A 24,471-nucleotide genomic window follows, 5' to 3' on the forward strand; every position below is an offset into this window, starting at 1 on the left:
CTTTCCTCAATTAAATTCAATATTTCTTTTGTTACCCAAGGACTTCTACTAGCCCTCGTCTTTTTACCTACTTGATCCTCTACTGCCTTCACTACTTCATCCCTCAAAGCTACCCATTCTTCTTCTACTGTATTTCTTTCCCCCATTCCTGTCAACTGCTCCCTTCTGCTCTCCTTGAAACTCCGTACAACCTCTGGTTCTTTTAGTTTATCCAGGTCCCATCTCCTTAAATTCCCATCTTTTTGCAGTTTCTTCAGTTTTAATCTACAGATCATAACCAATAGATTGTGGTCAGAGTCCACATCTGCCCCTGGAAATGTCTTACAATTTAAAACTTGGTTCCTAAATCTCTGTCGTACCATTATATAATCTATCTGAAACCTGTCAGTATCTCCAGGCTTATTCCATGTATACAGCCTTCTTTTATGATTCTTGAACCAAGTGTAAGCTATGATTAAGTTGTGTTCTGTGCAAAATTCTACAAGGCAGCTTCCTCTTTCATTTCTTTGCCCCTTTCCATATTCACCTACTACGTTTCCTTCTCTCCATTTTCCTACTACCGAATCCCAGTCACCCATGACTATTAAATTTTCGTCACCCTTCACTATCTGAATAACTTCTTTTATTTCATCATACATTTCTTCAATTTCTTCGTCATCTGCAGAGCTAGTTGGCATATAAACTTGTACTACTGTAGTAGGCGTGGGCTTCGTATCTATCTTGGCCACAATAATGCGTTCAGTATGTTGTTTGTAGTAGCTTACCCACATTCCTACTTTCCTATTCATTATTAAACCTACTCCTGCATTACCCCTATTTGATTTTGTGTTTATACCCTGTAGTCACCTGACCAGAAGTCTTGTTCCTCCTGCCACCGAACTTCACTAATTCCCACTATATCTAACCTCAACCTATCCATTTCTCTTTTTAAATTTTCTAACCTACCTGCCCGATTAAGGGATCTGACATTCCACGCTCCGATCCGTAGAACGCCAGTTTTCTTTCTCCTGCTAATGACATCCTCTTGAGTAGTCCCCGCCCGGAGATCCAAATGGGGGACTATTTTACCTCCAGAATATTTTACCCAAGAGGACGCCATCATCATTTAATCATACAGTAAAGCTGCATGCTCTCGGGAAAAATTATGGCTGTAGTTTCCCCTTGCTTTCAGCCGATCGCAATACCAGCACAGCACATTGTCTCCAAAGACCTTGCAATGTACCTGACTGATTTAATTCACATTTTTACACAATACTCTAACTTACATTTGAACAAACAAGTGCTATATATTTCTTTAATCAACAATTTGCAAGTTTTCTATTAAAACTGACTCTGAGAAAGAAAATGTTGGTCTGTGAAAAATTGTGCAGTTTTGTTTTCGTCTTGCAGGAAGTTTCAACAGAAAAACTATATATTAGGAAACTTGTATCTGTGCTTATCAAAAGGTCAACAGGCAAATACATTTGGATTTACTTACAAAAAGAGTGGTCTTACCATGGTCAATTTTATATATACTTTCACTAGTAGTTTAGAAAATAAGTTCATATTCCCACCATACACATTAAAAAAGTGAAAAGTGTATATTCTGAACTTTTGTAGTTTTGTTATTTATAAATAATTAAAGAAAACCTTAAATACAAGAAAAACCAAAATCACAGGACTTTGTTTCATTCATATTATATATGATTTATTATAGTTTCAAGTGATACAATTGAAATGGGCGAAGCTGCGAGGAGGAGCCGAAATTTGCATTCTGACATTTCCCCGGGAGACCACAGTTAGGACATACGACGTCTGATAAAGAATCATGGGATTTTTTTTTTTTGCGAACACGTGATGGATTTGAATCTAGTGCACTTGCACGAGTCATGCATGCATGCATTTTTTCCCGCCTGATGATAGAATCTGCTGCTGGTAAGCAACAGTTGTGTCAGGTAGTATGTAGTGCTCACATTGGTTTATTGTAAAAGAAATGATGTAACAACTGGAGCAGCACTACTGCACCAATTTTTCCAGGAAACTGGGCTACAGCCAAGTGGAAGGTTCAGATGGCTTTTGGTAGTTATGTTATGGGCATCGAACAGATTAAGGAGACGTTCAATAGGTTTAATGATGTCTGCACATTGGTAGATAGTGAGACATGCTTTGGTCAGCCGTCCACATGCCAAAATGACAAGGTCATTGCCAAAGTGAGCACTGTGACGCTATGAGATCATCGTGTGACTATCAGAAAATTGTGAAAGAGGTGGGCATCAGCACTTTTTCGGCACATTTCACTGTGACCAAAGATTTGGCCGTGAGGAGAATGTCAGCAAATTGATGGAGCAAACAACTTCGTATAGAAGTTTCACAGCACATTCTAGTCTCCACAAAAAGTGACGCCGACTTTCTGAACACCATAACCACTGGTGACGAGACCTGGGTGTACAGGCATGGCCCAGAAACCAAATTCCAGTCATCACAATTGAAGCATTCCTTATCACCAACACCAAAGCAGGCCCGTCAAGTGCACAATAATGCCAAATTTTTGCTGACTGCTTCGTTTGACTCCTGCGGTGTGGTGCACCAATAGTACGCACCACAGGGTCAAACTATCACCAAGGAGAAGTACAGGGATGTCCTCCTGTCACTTATGTGATGCTGTGCAGAACAAGAGACCGAACTTGCAGTCAACAGGAAATTGCCGCCTCCATCACGACAATGATCCAGCACGTTTCTCGCACTTGATTCAGACCTTTTTGGCAAAAAGCAAATGCTAGTGCTTCAACAGGCTTCTTACTCTCCTGATACAGCTCCCTGCGACTTCTGGTTGTTCCCCAAACTCAAGAAGCCACTGAAAGGAATGCGATTTTAGACAAGAGAGGGCATTATGCAGCAACAACAGCCAAGCTAAGCTCCATTCTGAAACAGACTTTATTATTTTGCTTCCAACAATGGCAGTGCTGCTGGGGGAAATGCATGGAGTGCCGGAGTCCCAAGGGAACTACTTTAAGGGTGATTAGGTGTCCAATGCTCCAGGTAAGCCTGTCTTCCCCCTCCCCCCGCATCAGTCAAAGGCCAGATACTTTTCTAACAGACCTCTTATACCTAATTACCACACATATTTAGCAATTGTGAAGCACTGCTGGATTCACTGGATGTATTATGTCAGACTAAAACTTAAAACAAGGGCTTTACAATAACTTCTGATTCATCTTCCTAGCATCTCTAGAACAATTTCTTTTGCATTGCACTCACAGAAAAACGAAATATTTTCACTTCTTGAAGTTTACAGGAAGGCAAAGTTCGCATAAAGAGTGTATGAAATTTTGTTTCATTTTTTTGTGTGCAAAAAGCAATGTATGCATCATGAACATATGAAAATTTGTACTTTTTGTCATCTCTATAGACATGTGGAAGGAGTATATAGATGGTCTATACAGGGGCGATGTTCTTGAGGACAATATTATGGAAATGGAAAGGAGGTAGATGAAGATGAAATGGGAGATATAATACTGCGTGAAGAGTTTGACAGAGCACTGAAAGACCTAAGTCAAAACAAGGCCCCGAGAGTAGACAACAAATCCATTAGAACACTGACAGCCTTGGGAGAGCCAGTCCTGACAAAACTCTACTATCTGGTGAGCAAGATGTATCAGACAGGCGAAATTCCCCCAGACTTCAAGAAGAATATAACTCAAATCCCAAAGAAAGCAGGTGCTGACAGATGTGAAAATTACCAAACCATCAGTTTAATAAGTCACAGCTGCAAAAATACTAACGCGAATTCTTTACAGACGAATGGAAGAACTGGTAGAAGTTGACTTGGGGGAAGATCAGTTTGGATTCCGTAGAAATGTTGGAACACTTGAGGCAATACTGACCCTATGACTTATCTTAGAAGAAAGATTAAGGAAGGCAAACCTACGTTTCTAGAATTTGTAAACATAGAGAAAGCTTTTGACAATGTTGACTGGAATACTCTCTTTCAAATTCTGAAGGTGGCAGGGGTAAAATACAGGGAGTGAAAGGCTATTTACAATTTGTACAGAAGGCAGAGGGCAGTTGTAAGAGTCGAGGGACATGAAAAGGAAGCAGTGGTTGGGAAGGGAGTGAGACAGGGTTGTAGCCTCTCCCCGATGTTATTCAATCTGTATATTGAGCAATCAGTAAAGGAAACAAAATAAAAATTTGGAGTAGGAATTAAAACCATGGAGAAGAAAAATAAACTTTGAGGATCGCTGATGTCATTGTAATTCTATCAGACACAGCAAATGACTTGATAGAGCAGCTGAACGGAATGGACAGTGTCTTGAAAGGAGGGTATAAGATGATCATCAAAAAAAGCAAAACGAGGATAACAGAAAGTAGTCGAATTAAGTCGGGTGATGCTGAGGGAATTAGATTAGGAAATGAAATGCTTAAAGTAGTAAAGGAGTTTTGCTATTTGGGGAGCAAAATAACTCATGATGGTCGAAGTAGAGAGGATATAAAATGTAGACTAGCAATGGCAAGGAAAGCATTTCTAAAGAACAGAAATTTGTTAAGCGTCAGGAAGTCGTTTCTGAGAGTATTTGTATGGAGTGTGGCCATGTATGGATGTGAAACATGGACGATAAATAGTTTGGACATGAAGAGAATAGAAGCTTTCGAAATGTGGTGCTACAGATGAATGCTGAAGATAAGATGGGTAGATCACATAACTAATGAGGAGGTATTGAATAGGATTGGGGAGAAGAGAAGTTTGTGGCACAACTTGACCAGAAGAAGGGATCGGTTGGTAGGACATGTTCTGAGGCATCAAGGGATCACCAATTTCGTATTGGAGGGCAGCGTGGAGGGTAAAAATCGTAGAGGGAGACCAAGAGATGACTACACTAAGCAGATTCAGAAGGATGTAGGCTGCAGTAGGTACTGGGAGATGATGAAGCTTGCACAGGATAGAGTAGCATGGAGAGCTGCAACAAACCAGTCTCAGGACTGAAGACCACAACAACAACCACAACCACCACAACAACAACAACAACAACAACAACGTAGACACACAGATCCTAACATCTGCCTGGAGCAATTTAGGGAAAACATGGAAAACCCAATTCAGGACGGCCAGATGAGGGGTGAACTGTCGCCCTCTCGAATGTGACAACACTACATCTACATCCATACTCCTCAAGCCACCTGACGGTGTGTGGCTGAGGGTACCCTGAGTACCTCTATCGGTTCTCCCTTCTATTCCAGTCTCGTATTGTTCGTGGAAAGAAGGATTGTCGGTATGCTTCTGTGTGGGCTCTAATCTCTCCGATTTTATCCTCATGGTCTCTTCGCGAGATATACGTAGGAGGGAGCAATATACTGCTTGACTCTTCGGTGAAGGTATGTTCTCAAAACTTTAACAAAAGCCCGTACCGAGCTACTGAGAGTCTCTCCTGCAGAGTCTTCCACTGGAGTTTATCTACCATCTCAGTAACGCTTTCGTGATTACTAAATGATCCTGTAACGAAGCTCGCAGCTCTCCGTTGGATCTTCTCTATGTCTTCTATCAACCCTATCTGGTACGGATCCCACACTGCTGAGCAGTATACAAGCAATGGGCGACCAAGCGTACTGCAACCTACTTCCTTTGTTTTCGGATTGCATTTCCTTAGGATTCTTCCAATGAATCACAGTCTGGCATCTGCTTTACAGACAATCAACTTTATACGATCATTCCAATTTAAATCACTCCTAATGCATACTCCCAGATAATTTATGGAATTAACTGCTTCCAGTTGCTGACCTGCTATTTTGTAGCTAAATGATAAGGGATCTATCTTTCTATGTACTTGCAGCACATTACACTTGTCTACATTGAGATTCAATTGCCATTCCCTGCACCATGCGTCAATTCGCTGCAGATCTTCCTGCATTTCAGTACAATTTTCCATTGTTACAACCTCTCAATACACCACAGCATCATCTGCAAAAAGGCTCAGTGAACTTCCGATGACATCCACAAAATCATTTATGTATATTGTGAATAGCAACAGTCCTATCACACTCTCCTGCGGCACACCTGAAATCACTCTTACTTCGGAAGTCTTCTCTCCATTGAGAATGACATGCTGCGTTCTATTATCTAGGAACTCTTCAATCCAATCACACAATTGTTCTGATAGTCCATATGCTCTTACTTTGTTCATTAAACGACTGTAGGGAACTGTATCGAACGCCTTGCGGAAGTCTGTGCTGACCACTGAGCTGCCTCATACAGTTCCTTAAAATATATGATGCACTCTTCCAATATGGCGCATACTGACTGGCATGTGTCGTAGCTGCATACTGCAGAGTCCTCTCATTACAGAAGGAATCTTTATGTCCAAGAGAAATGTATAATACATAAGTGTTATGAGGATTGTAACAATATAGCTACACCACAGATAGCTTTTACCAACCAGTTTGTTGTTCCTCAGTTTTAGCAGATTCTCCTCACAAAAAGGCATAAACTTAAGCCTAAAAAATTGCTGCACGAAAGAGGACTCTACTTGCACAACAGGAGGTATTGTGCAAATCCTGTAGCAAATGCCAGTTAGTTGCCCGAAATTCTCACATGCCTACAAAACCAACAAAATATCACCTTCTATCCCAGATATTTAAGGCCAGGCCTGCGTAAAATTTGTGCTCCTGTGCTATTCAGAAGAGATGTGCAAGTAACACAGTTACATGTCTAAGGCTGCGGCAAGCAGAAAAAGGTGCAGGATGTGCTCATAAATCAGAGTAACTACTTCTAGGAGGTAAACGTATCCATTCACACAGTGCATTACAAGCATGCAATGTTGTGATTATTAAACACTAAGCTCAGACTTCAAATAACATGAAAAAATAAATCAACTTACACTTCACAAGAAAATGCTCATAAAAATATACCTCTACTAATCTTCAAAAGCTTCTATTTCTTAAAAGTGGACAAAGATTAAAGGATACCATAAAATTAAATACTTAGTAAAAATCTAAAACGTGCAATAAATACAAAATCGTGATATTAAAACTACTACAAACATCAACTTTATACTTTTTAAAGTACCTCTCATTAATTTTAGAAACAGTCCAACTCAGTTGACATTGTATTATTCAGTATTTGAGTACTGTTAGGATGCTGTAATAGAATGTTACTATTAATTCAGACCAAACAAGCACAGTAGCAAAAAATTTGTTTATTTTTTAGTTCATTAAAATGGGTGGCAAGAAGTAAACTAGTACTATCGCTAATGACACATTTGCTTACACGTCGGCACTAGAACAGAAATGGGGTGGTGCAATAAGAAATAATCAATAATATTTATTTATAATTATGATAAAAACTTTACTTTACTTCTGGTAATTGTGGCACTTGATGCTGTGTATCTAATACAAAGAAATACAAATAATTTTCCAGTCTCTTGCAGTCTACGAAACAGTCAATATGACTGACTGTCATTGTGCACACTCTTGGTTGACTTCATCTAGTTCTCCACAAATAACAAACACTAAGTTGGGATGTAGTCTTCAGAATGCAACTCGTGGAACTGCGCTCTGTAATGTAACTGCAAAAATTGTACTGAGCTGGCTGTCTATGCCTGTAGGCAGAATGATCTGCACTCCAGCAGCACTACGAGGAACCGTAGTAATCCCTCGATCTCAGCTCTGTCTTTGGTGGCTAACAACACTATCAGCGGATGAGTACGAAGTTCTGATGGAAGCGGCAGCACAAGTGAGCCCCATTCGGAGGATGCTGTTTGGAACTGAGAGGCGCCAGGCAAGTGGTTCTTCTTGTGTGGTGGCCACTTCTCATGATATTTGCTGTGTACTTTTGAACTTAGTACACAAGTACAAGGATTGTCCGTAAAATAAGGTTCCCATGGCGCTACAGTCCCGAAAAGTGCTGTTACGGTGGATCCCACGATTCTGTAGTGTATCTTGGTTCCCCCACTCCAAATCTCCTGCCTAGCGAGCTGCCTGCGGAGCTCAGTCTTTGCTTGGCAGCCGTACGTGATGGATCTCCCTCCCGCTTCGCCTGCCAGGTGTGAGCTGCTTTCGGTGATCTGTTTCCTGTCTGCAAAAAACATTTTGCTGGCAGAAATCCACTCTCAGCTATGCGAAATCTATGGAGACAAGTGTATGAGCATACAACACGTGCGCAAATGGTGCAGAGAGTTCAAGAACAGGCGTACTGACATCCATGATGAGGAGCGTTCTGGACGGCCACCCATTTCCGACGAAACAATTGCAAAAGTGGAGGCAGCGGTGCTCTCAAGATCAAAGAGTGATGGTTCATGAGCTCTACGAAATGATCCCTGATATCAGCAAAATCTCTATTGACAAGATTTTGACAAAGCACCTAGGATACGCTAAGGTTTGAGCGAAGTGGTTGCCAAGAATGCTGACTCAAGACCAGAAACATCAACTCGTTGAAGAGGTCCAAGAACTACTTCAAGATCATGGAACTCATGGCGAGGAATACCGCAACTCCATCGTCACTGGAGACAAAACTTGGGTGCACTACCGCACACCCAAAACCAAAGAACAGTCCAAACAATGGAAGCACCTACAGTCGCCGAGATCCCGAAAATTCAAACAAACGTAAAGTGTCGGCAGCAAAGTGATGCCAACAGTGTTTTGGGACAGGAAGGGGGTATTGTTGTGCGAGTTCTTGCCCACCGGTACAACAGTCAGCACTGCCGGGTACTGAAAGACACTGCAAAAATTGCGCCGTGCCATTCAAAACAAGAGGGGTATGCTGTCCAAGAGGGTGTGTTTGCATCAGGATAATGCTCGACCGCACACTGCTACAGGCAACAATGAGCTCATCGCAAAATTTGGATGGGGTATTGTCAAAAACCCACCCTACAGCCCGGACTTAGCCCCCAAGTGACTACCATCTCTTCCCCGACATGAAGAAACACCTGGGTGGCACGCATTTCAATGACAGAGAAGAGCTGGAAGAAGTGGTTCTCAGGTATCTGCGCGGCTTGACGGCAGCTTCTTTCTTTTTTACTGTGGCATTCAATAGTTCATACACCGCATGCAAAAATGTATTGACCTCAGTGGCTACTATGTAGGAAAATAGGTTAAAGTCTTCACTTTCCAAAAATGTACACATTCATGAAATAAACGTGTTTTACACTGTGAAAAAAAAATTGGGAACATTATTTTACAGGCACCTCTCATACATACTGAATATATAAAATAGGGCTGATCCGTGTCAAGTGAAAAAATCTAGAAAGATACTTGCAGCTCAACACTTTTCATTTTTGATTACATATGTGGTGGTGGTGTAGCAGCTAAAGCACTAGACTATGGTCCTGGAGGTCCCGAGTTCCATCTCGGATAGGGATGGGAAGACTTCCTTGCTCCAGTCCCTCCAAAACAGTGCCAGGTCCACTCTGTCTGCTATAAAATAAGTAACAGGTATATTCTGAGTGGATGAAATGCAGCCAGGGAGATGTGTCTGCCAAACTCGCATCGTGGCAAAGAAAAGGCAAGCACCTGTCTCCAGTGGCCCAGGAGAAGGACTGAACAGCTCCACAGTGACACATGAAATAAACATAACTTAGGCTCCTATGAAACTGCAGAAACACTTCAAATCCACTATCTCTCATAAACACAAGTGGTATACTGGTTGGGTATAATGTCTATATAATTACTTTACCAGTCTAATCAATACTGATCACAAATGATACTTTATCATTTGACACACTGTCAAGCCTAAGTCTTGTTTCATCAACTGACAGAAAGTAGCATTTATCCTATGATCAACTTTGGCTTTTTCTTCTTTTTAAAAATATAAATTAAATGCCACACATTTTCTTTGTAATATTTGAATAAATCACTTGGCGTTAAAATTTGGCTTTCTACGGAATGCTGAAGTCTAGGTCAAGATGCTAAACATTTAACTGCAACTACAATTCAAACAGTGCAATTTCAGAGATTAATTCAAATAATTCCATTCTGTACTAACATTAAAATCCATATACTGCTAGCACAGCCAACCAACATTTCTTAATAATGTTTAATAGCAAACCTGTTAATTACATTTAGAAATGGGGAATCCACTGAATTATATCTTTTTAAAATTTTCCACTGTCATATGTAGTGTGCAAATATAATGAAATGTTCAACTATTCATGATCATATGTGATAGTAAGACTAGCTTCAAGACATTTGGATCTTATAAAAAAAAAAAAAAACTGTATCCCAATTCCATGATCATCATTTTTCAATCTATTTTTGTATTTTTTCATATTTACAGCACTGCAGAAAACAGGTGGTTATAAATTATTTCGTAACTTTTAATGCTTCTTTGCTGATGGAGACTTGGTAGCAAACGAAGTAAAAAAGTCTGCAATATTCCATTTCTTTAAAATTCTTTCCACGGCTCCCCCTGTAGACATTTACTGCTAAAGTTTTGAGAACTCACATGTGTTGTGCACCTCTAGTGTACAGGCCAGGTGCTCTGTTACTGAGCACTACTTCTCCACAGGACGTAGCATGAATAATGACTGGACCACAGTGTTCTGACATGCCAATACATACTGGGATTACATCCTAAAGGAATTGGAGATCTCCCTTATTTATAAGGACATCTGTAGTATCCTGCCCACTCATCTACTATAGGATGAATGGGAAGCTGATTTCACAAATTACTAGACAACAATTCTAGAAAATTATATTAATGGAATTTATTACGGTAAGTTAAATTGACAATGCTTAACATTGTGCATTGACAAAGATGTGCCGCAAGCAAATGGTGACATTTAAATAATAAATTTCTTTTGGTATATACAATTTCAATGCAAGCAAAACAAAACAGTTCATAAGTCACTGCTATAGTGTTTGAATGATGGCTCGTCATCCACTCCAGCTGTGGCGCTTATATTCTCTCCGCCCCTGTCTTGGTGTTGTCCTAGTCAGTGTACAATGCCTGACATCGTCTTACAGTCCTCTCTGCTGTAACGTACCAGGCCGATGTGCCAGCACTTGATTTTACACCAGAACACCACCAGTTACTGCTAAGTGAATTCTGAACATGGCAGTGACCTACTGATTGATCGTTACAACCTGTGCTCTGATGCTTCACTTCCTGCTCTAACTTGTCAACTAAGCCACACCCAGCTGCCAAAGGCCTGACCGCAACAGCTGGTGGATGCACATGTGTAACATAGAACACACAAAAAGATATTCAGTCATTAGAAACACTTGCGGATGGCACGAAGTCAATTTTTCAGACTATTGTGTCATACAGGTATGCCAAACGCACACTCGGAAAGCTGATGATCATACACCAGCTTGATAATGCTCATAAACCACCTATTTTTATTCCAATGCCAACTACCTATTCAGTTAATGATGCACCACAAAATACACAATCACATCTATACTCGAGTCACTGTGTCATGCCACTGCAGAAAATAAAAATTAAGATGCGACTACAGAATGTGTGTCATCTGCTAAAACAACTGACAAAGTAGACAGCAAACATAGATGTAAACAGTTAAAAAAATGGACCACGTCAGAAAGTGGTGCACCCTCAAGGGTTGAGAGCAGTAGGTACAGAGTGGGGCACGGTCATCACTTAATAAATGGTGGTGACTAAAATGACAGTGTCCTATACACAGCTGAGCTAAAATGATTTTCTTGTGACGTGAGTGCTGAGAGAAAGTTGGTCACGCTACTGTGAAAGGTTTAATGTCCCGGAGTGTGTTCCTCTAGAAAGAAGACCATTGTGCACTCCAAATCAATACTACATGTCAACAGACAGCAACAAGGAGATCATCCGAGGGAACAGAATGACTAGCAGGCCGAGGGAGGAGAGCTGCAGCCTTTGCAGTAGCATCAGCAGCTTCGTTCCCTGGCAAGCTGAGATGACTAGGAACCCACAGAAACATCACGTTGGCTCCCAGCACAGTGAGTGGAGACATTCTTGGATCCATAATAAAAAAAGGGTGAACTGGGTACGGCGCACGAAGGCTCAGAGAAAATCTGAGCACGACACAATTGAGAAGGCCATGTTGTCGGATGTACTGGGTGGCCAGGTGAAGGGTGTAGAGCTCCACAATAAAAATCGAGCACTGGTCACGAAACCGATAGTGAAAAGGATTATCGGTAAGCACAGAAGCACACCCGACACCACGATTGGTCGGTGTAAACGAAGACAGTGTCCCCAAGCCGCTTGCTAAGTGCAAGAAACTTGCTACAATACACCAGGCCAGTAGTAGTGTCCTTCGGAAGCAAATGAAGTCCTAAGTGAACACATACCTTGGCACGAAGCCAGGAACTCCTGGAGGCAACACAGGTGACAGGCACAGCCCATACTGGCAGTCAAGGGAGTCATCAAAAATGCGAGCATAGGATGGATAACCGGGAATAGAAGACAGATGGCTCGTATAACGACCGAGGAGAATATTCCACAGGTATGGCATTATTATGTCAGCAGTTACAGCATGAAGACTCTCAATGGGGCTATAGCCCACGTCACTTAGGGTAGTGCTTCTTCACACAGAGCCAGAGCATTAAGGAAGAATGTAAGGATGAGGACCGTGCAAGAGGAGCAGCAGAGAGCAGGTAAAAGTCAACATTGCCAAACTGCACTGCTGTGGACAACAGTCAGGCTCATTTGCCTACGGTACATCATATTATACGTTCAAATCTATGGGGGGAACAGTAAATATTAAAAACAAATTCTATCAATTGTCATGAGAGAAATATTAATTCACGTCTTGAAGATGTTGCATCCACTGCCGCCATGGATTTACTGTGTGTGGCGTTGGGAGACAAGAACAGCTGACACAGCTTTGTGAAGACCTGAAGTACAGACTACAGGCCTAGTATAGGAGGCACCAGTGGCTAAAAATCCATAATTCAGTCTCAAATAGAGGGGGGGACTGGTTTAAATGGAGGAGGGTGGTCAATCCACTCCCTACGTGGCACCACATAAAACACCGAGGGAGCGAGTGCAACGAGCTGGCAGGTAAGAAACTTGGGAAGACTACCAGAGGTTCCTATCAAACGCGAGTCCCAAAAATTTCGATGTGTGAAGGAACAAAAGAAGGAATGGGCCGAGATGTAAGGATGGGGGACGAAATTCCCACCACCACAAGTTCATACAAACAGTCTTCTCAGCAGAAAAGCTCCACGAGTAAACATGATCCAAGGCGCTGCTCAAGTAGACAGTTTAAACGAGAGCTGCAATAGATCGAAAAGTCATCAACGAAAAGAGAGCCTGAAATACCTGGTGGGAGACAATCCACAACAGAGTTAATGGCTATAGCAAATGAGATGATGCTGAGCACAGAACCCTGAGGCACCATATTCTCTTGAGTAAAAGTGTCCGACAGAGCTGCCCACATGTGCCTTAAAAATGCAGTCTTTTAAAAATTCCCGGACAAAAAGGGGGAGGCGACCCTGGAAGCACCACTCTTACATAAGCACCACTTGCCATACACCTTCTCCAAATCAAAAAACATGGCACTTTCACAAAAACAATGTTCGTAATGAGTTGACAAGGTGATGATCAACTGCAGAGTGGTGCCTGTGGAATCCACGTTGGGCATTAGGGGGGAGATTCCAAGACTTAAGCCATCACACCGGCCCCCATTAATCATATATTTATCACCTTGCATATGCTACTGGTGACAGAAAATGGGTGTAGCTATGGGTATGTCAATGGCCTCACGCCAGTGACTGGGAAATACGCCACCTGCCGAAATGTTGTTATAACTATGGAGCAGAAAGCATAGGCCCTCAGCAGATAGATGCAACATCAGAATTTGAATGTCGTCCGATCCTGGTGCAGATGGCTGGGACAAAGAAAGTGCATGTTGAAGCTCCCTCATGGAAAAAGTAGTATTGTAAAATTCATGATTCTGGGAGGAGAAAGATATCATACTTGCCACTGCTGCCCATTTCATTTGGTAGTGGACATTTTTGAAATGTTTGCAAAATATCAAACCAAAGTGTTGGAGGTATCAAGATGGTCTACAATAACATTGTTTGCTTTGGTCAAACTAGGAAGCAGGGAATGAACCACTGTTCCTAAACGCCAATGGAGATTACCCCAAACAGCAGAAGAGGGTGTAAAACTCTTAAAAGGGCTCTGGAAAGGAAGCCAACTAGGTTTTTGCCATCCCTGCAAATGTGTTGACACTGCGCACATGACTGTGTACAACGCATACAGTTCGCAATTTTGGGATGGCGTTTATAAATGCGGGCAGCTCATCTCCGCATACATATTGCGTTGTGACATATCTCGGCCCACCTGTGAGGAAGAGGAACGAGGCATGGAAGATTCTGCAGCAATAGGGGTAGCTTTTGTAAGGTATTCTACCTGGTCATCGATGTGGGAATGAGGCATGGAAGATTCTGCAGCAATAGGGGTAGCATTTGTAAGGTATTCTACCTGGTCATCGATGCGGGAATGTTGATCAAACATGGCCTGTGAGGAATAGAGCTGCCAGTAAGCTTCAGAGAATTGCCAGTTGGTTGAAAACACAGATGGGATAGGCGATAGCAAATGAATGACACAGGGGAATTGGTCACTTGAGTGTGTGTCAAAGAGAACAGACCACTAGAAATGACAAACAAGCTGAGCAGTACAGATCGAAGGTCCAAGTGGGAAAAAGAGTGTGGAGTCAGAGAGAAATGTGGGTACCCATGTTCATTGAGTTGGATGAAGATATCCACTAAGAGAGAGCCTCTCAGACGGGTGTGGAGAGCTCCAAAGGGATGGTTGGCACTGAAGTCACTGAGCAGCAACAAAGGAGGAGGAAGTTGTGCAGTAAGTTGCAAAAAGTCTGCCCTGGAGACAGAGGAAGACGAGGGTGAGCAACAGTTTGAAGCTGGGTGTGCAAGGAAATGGCGTGACTATAGACATCATCCTCAATGAGCAACATGACTCTCTCATGAGACAGAGTCCTCACCATAGGGGTGTGACCAAAACTGACTGAAGTGAAGCGTAGGAGATGAAAGCGATTGTGAGGACATAAATTTGTTTCCTGGAGACAAAACAACTGGACAGTAAAGCAGTATGATCACAACAGGAGCTATAATTCAATCATATTGGATCTGATGCCACCAATGTTCTATTGGAGAACAACCATTTTTGACGATAGACAGAAGATGGGTCAAAAAAGGGGACAATCACGGCAGTGGCTTCCAAGTGCCAGAATTTGAACATGCAGAATGACCAGGTTCAGAGGTTGGAGGATCCTGGTCCAACAGTTCCGCAGAGATGTCGGTACTTGCCTTGGGTTGGCCAACGAACTGGCTGTTGGCAAAGTACCCAGGCAAAATAGCGATCGGCCAGGTGAGGGTATTGGGTCGTGACACAGCTGAAGAAGAATGCTGAGATGGAGAAGGGGAAGAATGTCTACCTTTGTTCAACTTCTTAGAGCCTTGGCATCTGTCAGGCACAGACACAGGCATTAGCTGGCTAGATGCACGCAAAAAGTCATTGCAGGAGTACTCCTCTTTGGATTTCCTCACTTCTGTTTGTGAGGCATGTAATTTCACTAGTTCAGGCAGAAGTTTATTGGTACAGTGTGCACCTGGAGGAGGTGAAGATGATCTGCAGAGCCATGTCCACCTTAGGTCGAGGTGTAGCATGAACTGTACTGTAATTGCCAGAGGGTAGTGTACAAAGATTGTGGTAGTCAAAATTTTCCGAGCAATGTGAGTAGGAACCTTTGAAATTTCACCTGGATCTTCTGAATTGGACAGTCACAGAAACAAAAATGCTGCATTTTCATAAGACTCACAGGTGTGGTTGTAGCGCTGACATTTATAGCAACTTATGGGGTTCAGGATATATGGTCTGACATTAAATGCTTCATAGCCAGCTGTAATTTTTGATTGAACTACCACTTATGGTCAAATGTGTGGAATATGGTGTGGGTTGGCACTAATTCTTTATCAACTCTTTTCATGGCATGGTGAATTCAACCACTACCTTGACAGCGAGATAGGCTGTTATTTAAGCCTCAGGTAGGCTATCAAGCAGCTGAGTGTATATAACACCAGGGGCGAAATTCAGAGCACAGTCTACCTCTAATAGGATAGCTGTGGAGAAGCTTTGCATTAACCAGTTTCTGTGCGTGAAGAAGCTCTACCTGTCTCCAGAAGTAAGGTCCCATTATGCAACCAAGAGTAGAATTTCACATGACCGGCTGGAGGATTCACACTCAGCACGGAAAGGAAAGTAGTGCTGCAAAGGCTGGGGCCCCATTGTAGACTAGCACATACCAAAGAGTGGTGAGCCCCATCGGGGGATAACAACTTGGGAGAGTTCATCAGAGATGGCGGTATCATCAGGAGTGCCCCAGGGAAGAGTGATATAGGACCACTGTTATTTCCTATATACACAAACGATCTGGCAGAAAGGAAAAGCAGCAGTCTCCAGCTGTTTGCCAATGATGCTGTTGTGTATGGAAGGATGCCATTGTTGAGTGACTGTACAAGGATACAGGACAACTGATAAAATTTCTAGTTGGTGTGATGAATGGCAGCCACCTCTAAATGTAGAAAAATGTAAGCTAATGCAGATAAGTAGAAGAAACCAACCCATAATGTTCAAATACAGTATTTGTAGTGTACGGCTTAGCACCGTCACATCGATAAAATATCTACAAGTAATGTTGCAAAGCAATGTGAAATGGAATGAGCAAGTAAGGACTGAAGTAGGGAAAATGAATGGCGACTTTGGTTCACCAGGAGAATTTTAGGAATGTGGTTCATCTGTAAAGGAGACAGCATATAAGATACTAATGTGACCCATTCTTGAGTACTGTTCAACTGTTTTGGATCCATACCAACCAGTCTGGCTCACCAACATGTTACAACATATATTTAAATTTGGGAACACTTCTCTAAAATCTACACAGAGTTATACTGAACACTGTTCTCATTCTATACTTCTGTGAAAGAAACGCTGTGTTCCTCAATGGCAAGTTACACCAGAAATTATGCCAGAAGCAAACAGCGAAGGAAAAGTAGATTTTAGTTAATGTTTTTGAGATTTCCATCTCCAAAAACTCATATTATCTGTAATCCAAAAGTTGCACAGCTTTGATGTGTAAGAGGATCTGGAACATGTGACTTCTACTCCAGGTTCTTAATGACATCAAGAATTCAGGCATAAATTTCGACTACTGTTTTTCATTTACTTATTTATTTATGTTTGCGGATTATTCCCAATTAGTTTTTGGCTTGTGCAGTACAGAATTCCTTGTCATTCAGTGAAAATCCATTGAGTCAGCTATTAATTTCCAACAAAATGTATTCACCTTCAAGTATTAAAGTCTCTTCATTATGTTCCATTATAATACTTGCACAATCAAAAAATAAAACTATTTATGTTCTTAGATATTTGATGGTAGCTCATTTACATACAACAAAAATGACCGCGACAAAATGTCTGTAGCACACTTTTTACTTGTTATTCCCGATTCTGAAGATGCTATTTCATTGTGTACACCCCCTGAATTTCTTAATGCGACACTCTGCATGCTTTTAGTTAGATGGGATGGAAACCAGCTACCAGTAAGATATTTGATACCATGATATTTGAGTAGCAGGGTACCGTAAACTGAACAATCAAAAGATTGTGACAATTCACAGGAAACACCAGCTGCCAAAGTTTTGTATAATTTGATTTAAAAAAAAACACATTATGCACAGAAATGCTTTTCAAATTCAAATAAAGACTGAACATCTTTATTTTTGAGGGAGATATGTTACTGTTTCCTGTAAATCAGAGAGAGGTAAGCAATGGGGCGGGTCAGAAACAATTAATGGCTATCTTACTTCATTTCTTGTGAAAGAGTGACAATGGTATTGTCTGGAAATATCCCCCACGATATTGAATTCTTTCTCTTTTTGGGTCATCAGTCTTATACCAAGTGGGCTACTGCGACTTCTCATTTGCCAAGCTCTCACATTAGCCTTTCCATCCAATGTTTTCAATTATTAGTTGAATATATTACAATCTCTATCGACCTCTACTGTGATTTCCCTCTACAGCCCCCTCTAGCACAATGGAAGTTATTCCCTGATGTCCTAACACATGCCTCCTCTTCTCAATTTCTTCCCCGCCAATTCTGTGGATAAGCCCCACATTTCTTATCATATCAATCTGCCTAACCTCCAACATCCTTCTACAGGACCACATCTAATGTGCTTTGATTCTCTTCTTTTCTGGTTTTGCATATGTGACTGAATAAATCAATTACATGAGACGAATAGGATGTCTCAAGTGTAGTACAAAGCCAGCAGCCATTTCAGCTTTTCTACTGCTCACAGGTTGGCAACACATCAGTTTGGGATGATACTACCACATAATCAATGAGGGGGGCGAGGCAATGAATTTCTAGAGCTGAAATAGAAACCATTCTCTTCTTCGCTGTTGTTCTCGAGTATGTCGCGAATTACTTGGTTATGGTTAGACAACAATATTATGAAAAGGTCAGATTGCTACTCACCATATTGCAGAGATGGTGAGCCACAGACAGGCACAACAGAAAGACTACTAAACATGTAAGCTTTTAGCCGGAGAGCCTTCTGAAACACACACACACACACACACAAACACACACACACACACACACACACACACACACAGAGAGAGAGAGAGAGAGAGAGAGAGAGAGAGAGAGAGAGAGAGAGAGAGAGAGAGAGAGAGAGAGAGAGAGAGAGAGAGAGAGAGAGAGAGAGGAGGGGGGGGGGGGGAGAGAACCACTGTCTTTGGCTGCCAGACTGTGTGTATGTTGGTCTATTTTACTACTTCATCCATTAAATTCTCCACATCAATCTTCTGAGATAATGCCAGCAAGCAGTTACTAAACACGTTGACAACCCAAATGCTATAATTTATTAACTGGCCATTTCCTTAAATAATTACTCCTCACATTTGGCTTCACACAGAAATCCTAAAGGTTTTTAGTGCATTAAATACTGACCCAAAATAGTGTATACAAAACAAGAAATCTATTACTAGAACCTTCTCTCAGCTTACTTAACTGAATTTTTACTTTTTGGCAGTTCCATAGTTTGTATAAAAGCCGCAACTTTGGAGTCAAAAGATTCAGCACAAGCGCCCCAGCATTCAATATACGCAAAATAATGGTTCATATTGCAAATATTTCTTATTCGTTATATGTATTATACTGTCTGTGGCAGGAAATATTCAACAACAAATCTGAATACATAATGGTATGTGGTGGTGATGTGTGTAGTTCTTATAGGTGTTGGTATTTGATTTCTCCCGTGGAGAAAAAAAATCTCCTAGAGTTTCTAAAGGTTCATTTTCTCCAAGTGCAACGGAAGAAATAAAAGCTCAGCTACACAATAGTGTCAGCACAAGGATATGCCCTCACCAAGGTGCTGGAGAGCATGTGTTATACAATGCTGAATGCCCATTCTTCTCCTCTATTAAGGACATTGAATTCTTGTGAAAGTTTTTACTTCTTTTATGAGGAACAACATGAGAAAATTGCGTCCAGAGGGAGTTTTAAAACATATTTTAACTTTTCTATGCCAGAAAAATTTCTAAAACTAACATCTACATAGGCCTACTATCTTACAGATAGAATATCAAATAGGAGGTTTTGGTTGCCCACCAACAGCAAGATAATTTACAGTAGCCCAATGTTTTTGGGTTGTGTACTTCAGAGCTTGTCTATTTAGTTTGTATCATCCACATATTCTCCAAACGGGCATGAACAGCAGTGTGGTGAAACTGTTTGTCATGCAGTTCATGAAGGATTTTCTCAGAAAATAAAATTTTTCAGATAATCCTTATTCTTATTCCATTCTCAATGGAACTTCGTCTTTCATAAAGCTAACACTTTAAGAACAGGACTGCTATAGCAACAATCTCAGTCATGTTACCATGGAATGGACCTATAGTTCCAGTGGCGGGCTGGGCGTGGCAGCTTCAAGGGCCTACCACAACCAAAAACATTACACAATTTTGTAAACATCTCTATGGAAACACCTCAGTGTTGTCAAAACTCTGTAGATGGCTGCTGTTTTCGCATACAGCCATTAACACTCGGCAGTTAAAAGCTGGCAACAGTAGTGCGGGCTGTCAGGGTTCTACTTACACTGTCTTGATATAATGTAGGCTATTTCTAATACAGATATCAACAATAAAGTAATAGAGAACATGATGTTCAAGAAAATGAGGCAATTTTATGAAGAACAACTGAAGGGCACAGGTTATTTGCACAGAACACACTTAGATGAACACAAATTGTATATTTGGCAAGCACTGCTACTATCTGAGAGTAAAAATTTATTACTTAATGCAAGTTAGAAATGCAACAGAACCAACGTATAGGAAAGTCATTTTGTCATTCCATGGAGCATGTCTACACATATAATAACAGCAATCTTCTCAGACACTCATAAAGGATTGGATACCATTCTTGAATCGACCTTGTCACAAAGTTACATGTACAACTGATGCCTTACAGCATCACCTTCAACAACATACTATTCGGAGGCTCTATCACATTATATGTTAACTAACCAGTCATACACAATAAACCTCTTATAGTGACTATCTTCTCATCCAACTGTAGGTTATGTTGTACAGAACATGCAAATCCATAAACATTAATCACGAAGAGGTTTCACAAGCTGTATCCTCTCACATATTTCTCTGGTTTTCTGCCACTAAGGGTAATGACCATTTAAGTATCATTAGCATGTACATGGTTACAATTTTTACACAGGATATCAGTGAGTCATATGTCACTCATTTTAATTCATATCACATGTTTGTTGAAAACAAAGAGGGTGAGAAAGACTGTGCCTCTATTAATAGAAAGACCAATTTTGCATCTGTGGCAATTTGTTGGTCATGAATTACTGTCCAAATTATATACAAGGCAATGGGAGGTTTACAAAAAGCCTTCTCAATGACAGTTACATTACAGTGTAAAGTCTCTTAATTATCAAAATTATCAAGTCCCTCTCGCTTCTCTAGTCAGCACGGGTATGAACAATTAGTTTGATGATACACATAATCATTGCTATAATACAAATTAAATAATAGATTGATCATTCTCAGTACCATAACTGAACTGCACACAGCATTTCTATTCTTCATGAAGTATTCAAAGACACTAAGTTCTTTTCTTTAAAAGGAGTAAGGAAAAGTGAGTACAAATACCAATGCCACACCCACTCACGGGCAGTACAATGGGAAAAAATGTTACATGAACTTCAACAAGCTAGATTTTGTTTCTCATTCAATATCAAAATGGACATAAAATTGAATTTACTGATAGCCCCAAGCTAGTAATGCAGGTAAAGATATGAGAAAAATAGTAAGTACACTTTAATATTTATGTCTATGGGAACAAAGTACTTGTCACACAACTGCACAAACATTACGCTGACATTAGCTCCTACCAGTCATTACTTCCACTTCACAATCACCCAATGCTATGACTTTATTATAATGTAAACAATGGAAAAATCTCCTGGGTTAACAAGCTCTCACTACTGGGATGATTAAAACATGCAGTTACCAAATAAAAAAGGTAATAATAATTAGAACACGATATACTTACAAGCTGGAATTCGCTTCTTCTATCGTAGGCATGCCTTATTCCAGCGTCCTTCCACAAGTTACTTAGGGACGATGCGTACTGTAAAAACAATCTAGCATCTAGAATCATGCTGTTTTCGAAACTCAAGACGTGTTTTCCACTTTCACTGTTTTCTGGCTTCTCCCATGGAATTTGTAATTTGTCTCTCGCATCAACTAAAACTTTCATACCTTTCACAATGTTAAGATATATCACTTGTTGATATTCTTTAATAAGTTCAGGTTCGAACTTTACCCCATGGATGATCCGCATTTGTTTAAGAAAAGTTGACTTCCCACTTTCACCAGCACCTAACAGCAGCAGCTTCACTTGCCGTCGGAACGTCTGCTTGTCTTTTTCAATAAGTCTGTCAATTTCTTGGCTCTTGTGTCGCTGTTCTATTTCTTCAGGACTAAATTTAAACTGCAGACAGCAAGCACACGACCGCACACCGGCCGCCATCTTGCCTAACACTGTTACTCAACAGATCACCCAGCATTCACAGAAACTGTTTAGCTTCATGACGTCACAAGACCGACGTACCATTGGACGCCAAAAGTCCAGTGTCAATGAATAGCGAATTGTTGTGGTGAAATTATAATGATTTCACCTAACAACGAAAGCGCTGACGCCCAAACTTCAACATGAATGAAAATAATCAACGCCTATATGTTAATTAATTATAATAGACATAAAAGAATTAAAACACAACGCTTTCTATGGAACATCATCCCCACACGGCAAACTGACATGGTATTTACGCTTATTTTATTGTTCGAAAATGGTATTCATGTTTCATATTTACCATTCGCAACTATTATAAATTCCGACTTTTAGATCAGCGTAAATTTGTAATTGTGACAGCTGAAGCACTAACAGAATGGGGATTATTTCTCCTTAGGAAATAATTTCCTATAACAATTGGAAGAATTTGACTAAACATTTCAAAACGTAAGTCGATAAATTCACGATATGGCTGTTATGGCGCGACAAAAACTTATTATTAGTTACCTCCAGTTACGAGAAACAAATTCTCATAAAGGAATCATGACGACAACACGTAAAAAGTATCCTTCACGTCAACCGCATTGCGTAAAATAATTATCTTCGTATTAGCTCTTTTTATGCAGCATACCATAAAAGATTAATCTTTTAGCTAGAAATAATAATAATAATAATGTTGATGTAGCTGTGTATTTACGCAGGGCATGAGCAAGGTTTTTCTCGTGGATTCAGTGAGCAATACTTAAACTCTTGTTAGCGGTACTGCTGAACTTCTGTCTTTGGATAAAATGTTCCTGCTACAGGAAAACAAATTTTCAAATGAAATAACTGCAATTAATTTTACTCCCGATGGATTAGCAGTAAGTATGGTAAGCTATTGGGTGGAGGTGGGGAAGGAGAGTAGAGCAGATTATTGGTCAAAATTTTCGTTTAATCATTCAATTACATTTCAGTCTTCTACTGCGCAGCTTCGTGTCAGGACTGATTAAACTATGTCGCAGATTAAATTAATACCTCACCGGAGTTTGTGTCAGCTATAGACTAGTGGAATTAAAATCACCCATGATGTTAGCTGATGGATCTTGTCAAAAATCACCCTCTAGGACGATGGCTTAAATGCATCGTTATTGGAATCTATTGAGTACTATGCCCTTGGCAATAGTTTAACCTCTCAGTCTCTGTGTCCCCTGTAGGAGACAAAAAACATATGCTATTAAAAAAATTGTGGTGACAAAATTCAACCAAATTTCAAAGTGTTAGCCATTTCAACGCGTAAACGGAAGGTGGCAGCACATGTTGGAACTGAAACAAGTCACACAGCTTGCCTTCTGTTTGCTCTACAGCAGTGCCAAAATGGCTCACAGAAGAGGAAGGCATTTTGTTGGTGCTCAAGAATGTAAGTAGTTTTTATCAGTCATAGTTCACTAATTAAGACGATACTTTCAATGCAGTTACGATGTTTAATATTCAAACTAAAAACATTACAGTAAAAGAACATAAAAATAAATTTAGCATACACATACCATGCTGCAAATTTTGGATGTCCCCTGTAGGGGACAATTCGACTCAGCACTATAAAAAGTCATGTTTATTTTTCTTAAATTAGAAACGTATTGGTCGAGGTTTCTTGCATTTTCATTCTACTTTGTAACACTTTTTCATCATAAAACGTAGAACAATTCTAGAATTAAAGCAAGCAGTTAAAATTTCTGTAAATTTAGTGTTCTTCTTTCCTTTAAAATTAGAAGTAATTTGAGGCTTTTGTTAGTGAAGTTTTAAATGAAGATGATAGTGAGATAGGAGTCTCTGATGACAATGATGATACAGGTGGAGATTTGGAGATCACTGATACTGCTCTCAGGAATGAAAATATTGATAGCAGGGAAGGAGAGGAAGATGGACAAGAAAAGTATGGTAATTCCACTGCTTCTAAACCATTCTACCAATATCAGAACATTCTGGAAGAAAACTTTAAACTTTGCTCCACTCCCAGCAGCACTTCAATAAATGCAACAAGTAGTAATTCACACGCGTTTCAAACTTCAACAATATGCAAATAAATATCTCCTTGAATATATCTTTGTTACACTGACTGACTGTAGTAACAGAAGATATTTAAAAGAAACTCGTAAACCTCTAAAGTGTGTACTTGTAGAAATGGAAAAAATTATTCTGCAACAATAATGGTGTCATTTCTCAAATATCCCAGGATCAGGATGTATTGAGGCAATAAAGCTAGAGTTAAATGCTACTGCAGAAAACATCTTCCATGGCAGGTATTTCTTCATAAGCAAGCACCTCAAACTTATTTATGACAATGAAGTTGGCACAAACCAACAAAGAAAGGGACAATTTCCGAAAACCCATTTATCAGTATGATCTGAAT

General features: G+C 40.4%; 1 protein-coding gene across 2 annotated transcripts in view; it reads right to left on the reverse strand.

Annotated features, from left to right (window-relative positions):
- LOC126354411 (guanine nucleotide-binding protein subunit alpha homolog) overlaps positions 1 to 22,151 on the reverse strand; it is a 71,065-nt gene extending 48,914 nt beyond the window's left edge. The window contains exon 1 of one of the 2 annotated variants that reach the window (XR_007565321.1): positions 21,564 to 22,059. Coding sequence is in view for 1 of the 2 variants with exons in the window: in XM_050004029.1 (XP_049859986.1) it covers positions 21,564 to 22,043 (480 nt within the window). In the remaining variant the exon portion in view is untranslated. Of the gene's footprint in view, positions 1 to 21,563 lie in introns of both variants that reach the window. The other variant, XM_050004029.1, reaches the window with a different exon arrangement.
- Between the last annotated feature and the right edge of the window lie 2,320 nt (positions 22,152 to 24,471).

Source organism: Schistocerca gregaria, chromosome 3, assembly GCF_023897955.1.
Source record: "Schistocerca gregaria isolate iqSchGreg1 chromosome 3, iqSchGreg1.2, whole genome shotgun sequence".
Classification (NCBI taxonomy): Eukaryota; Metazoa; Arthropoda; class Insecta; order Orthoptera; family Acrididae; genus Schistocerca; species Schistocerca gregaria.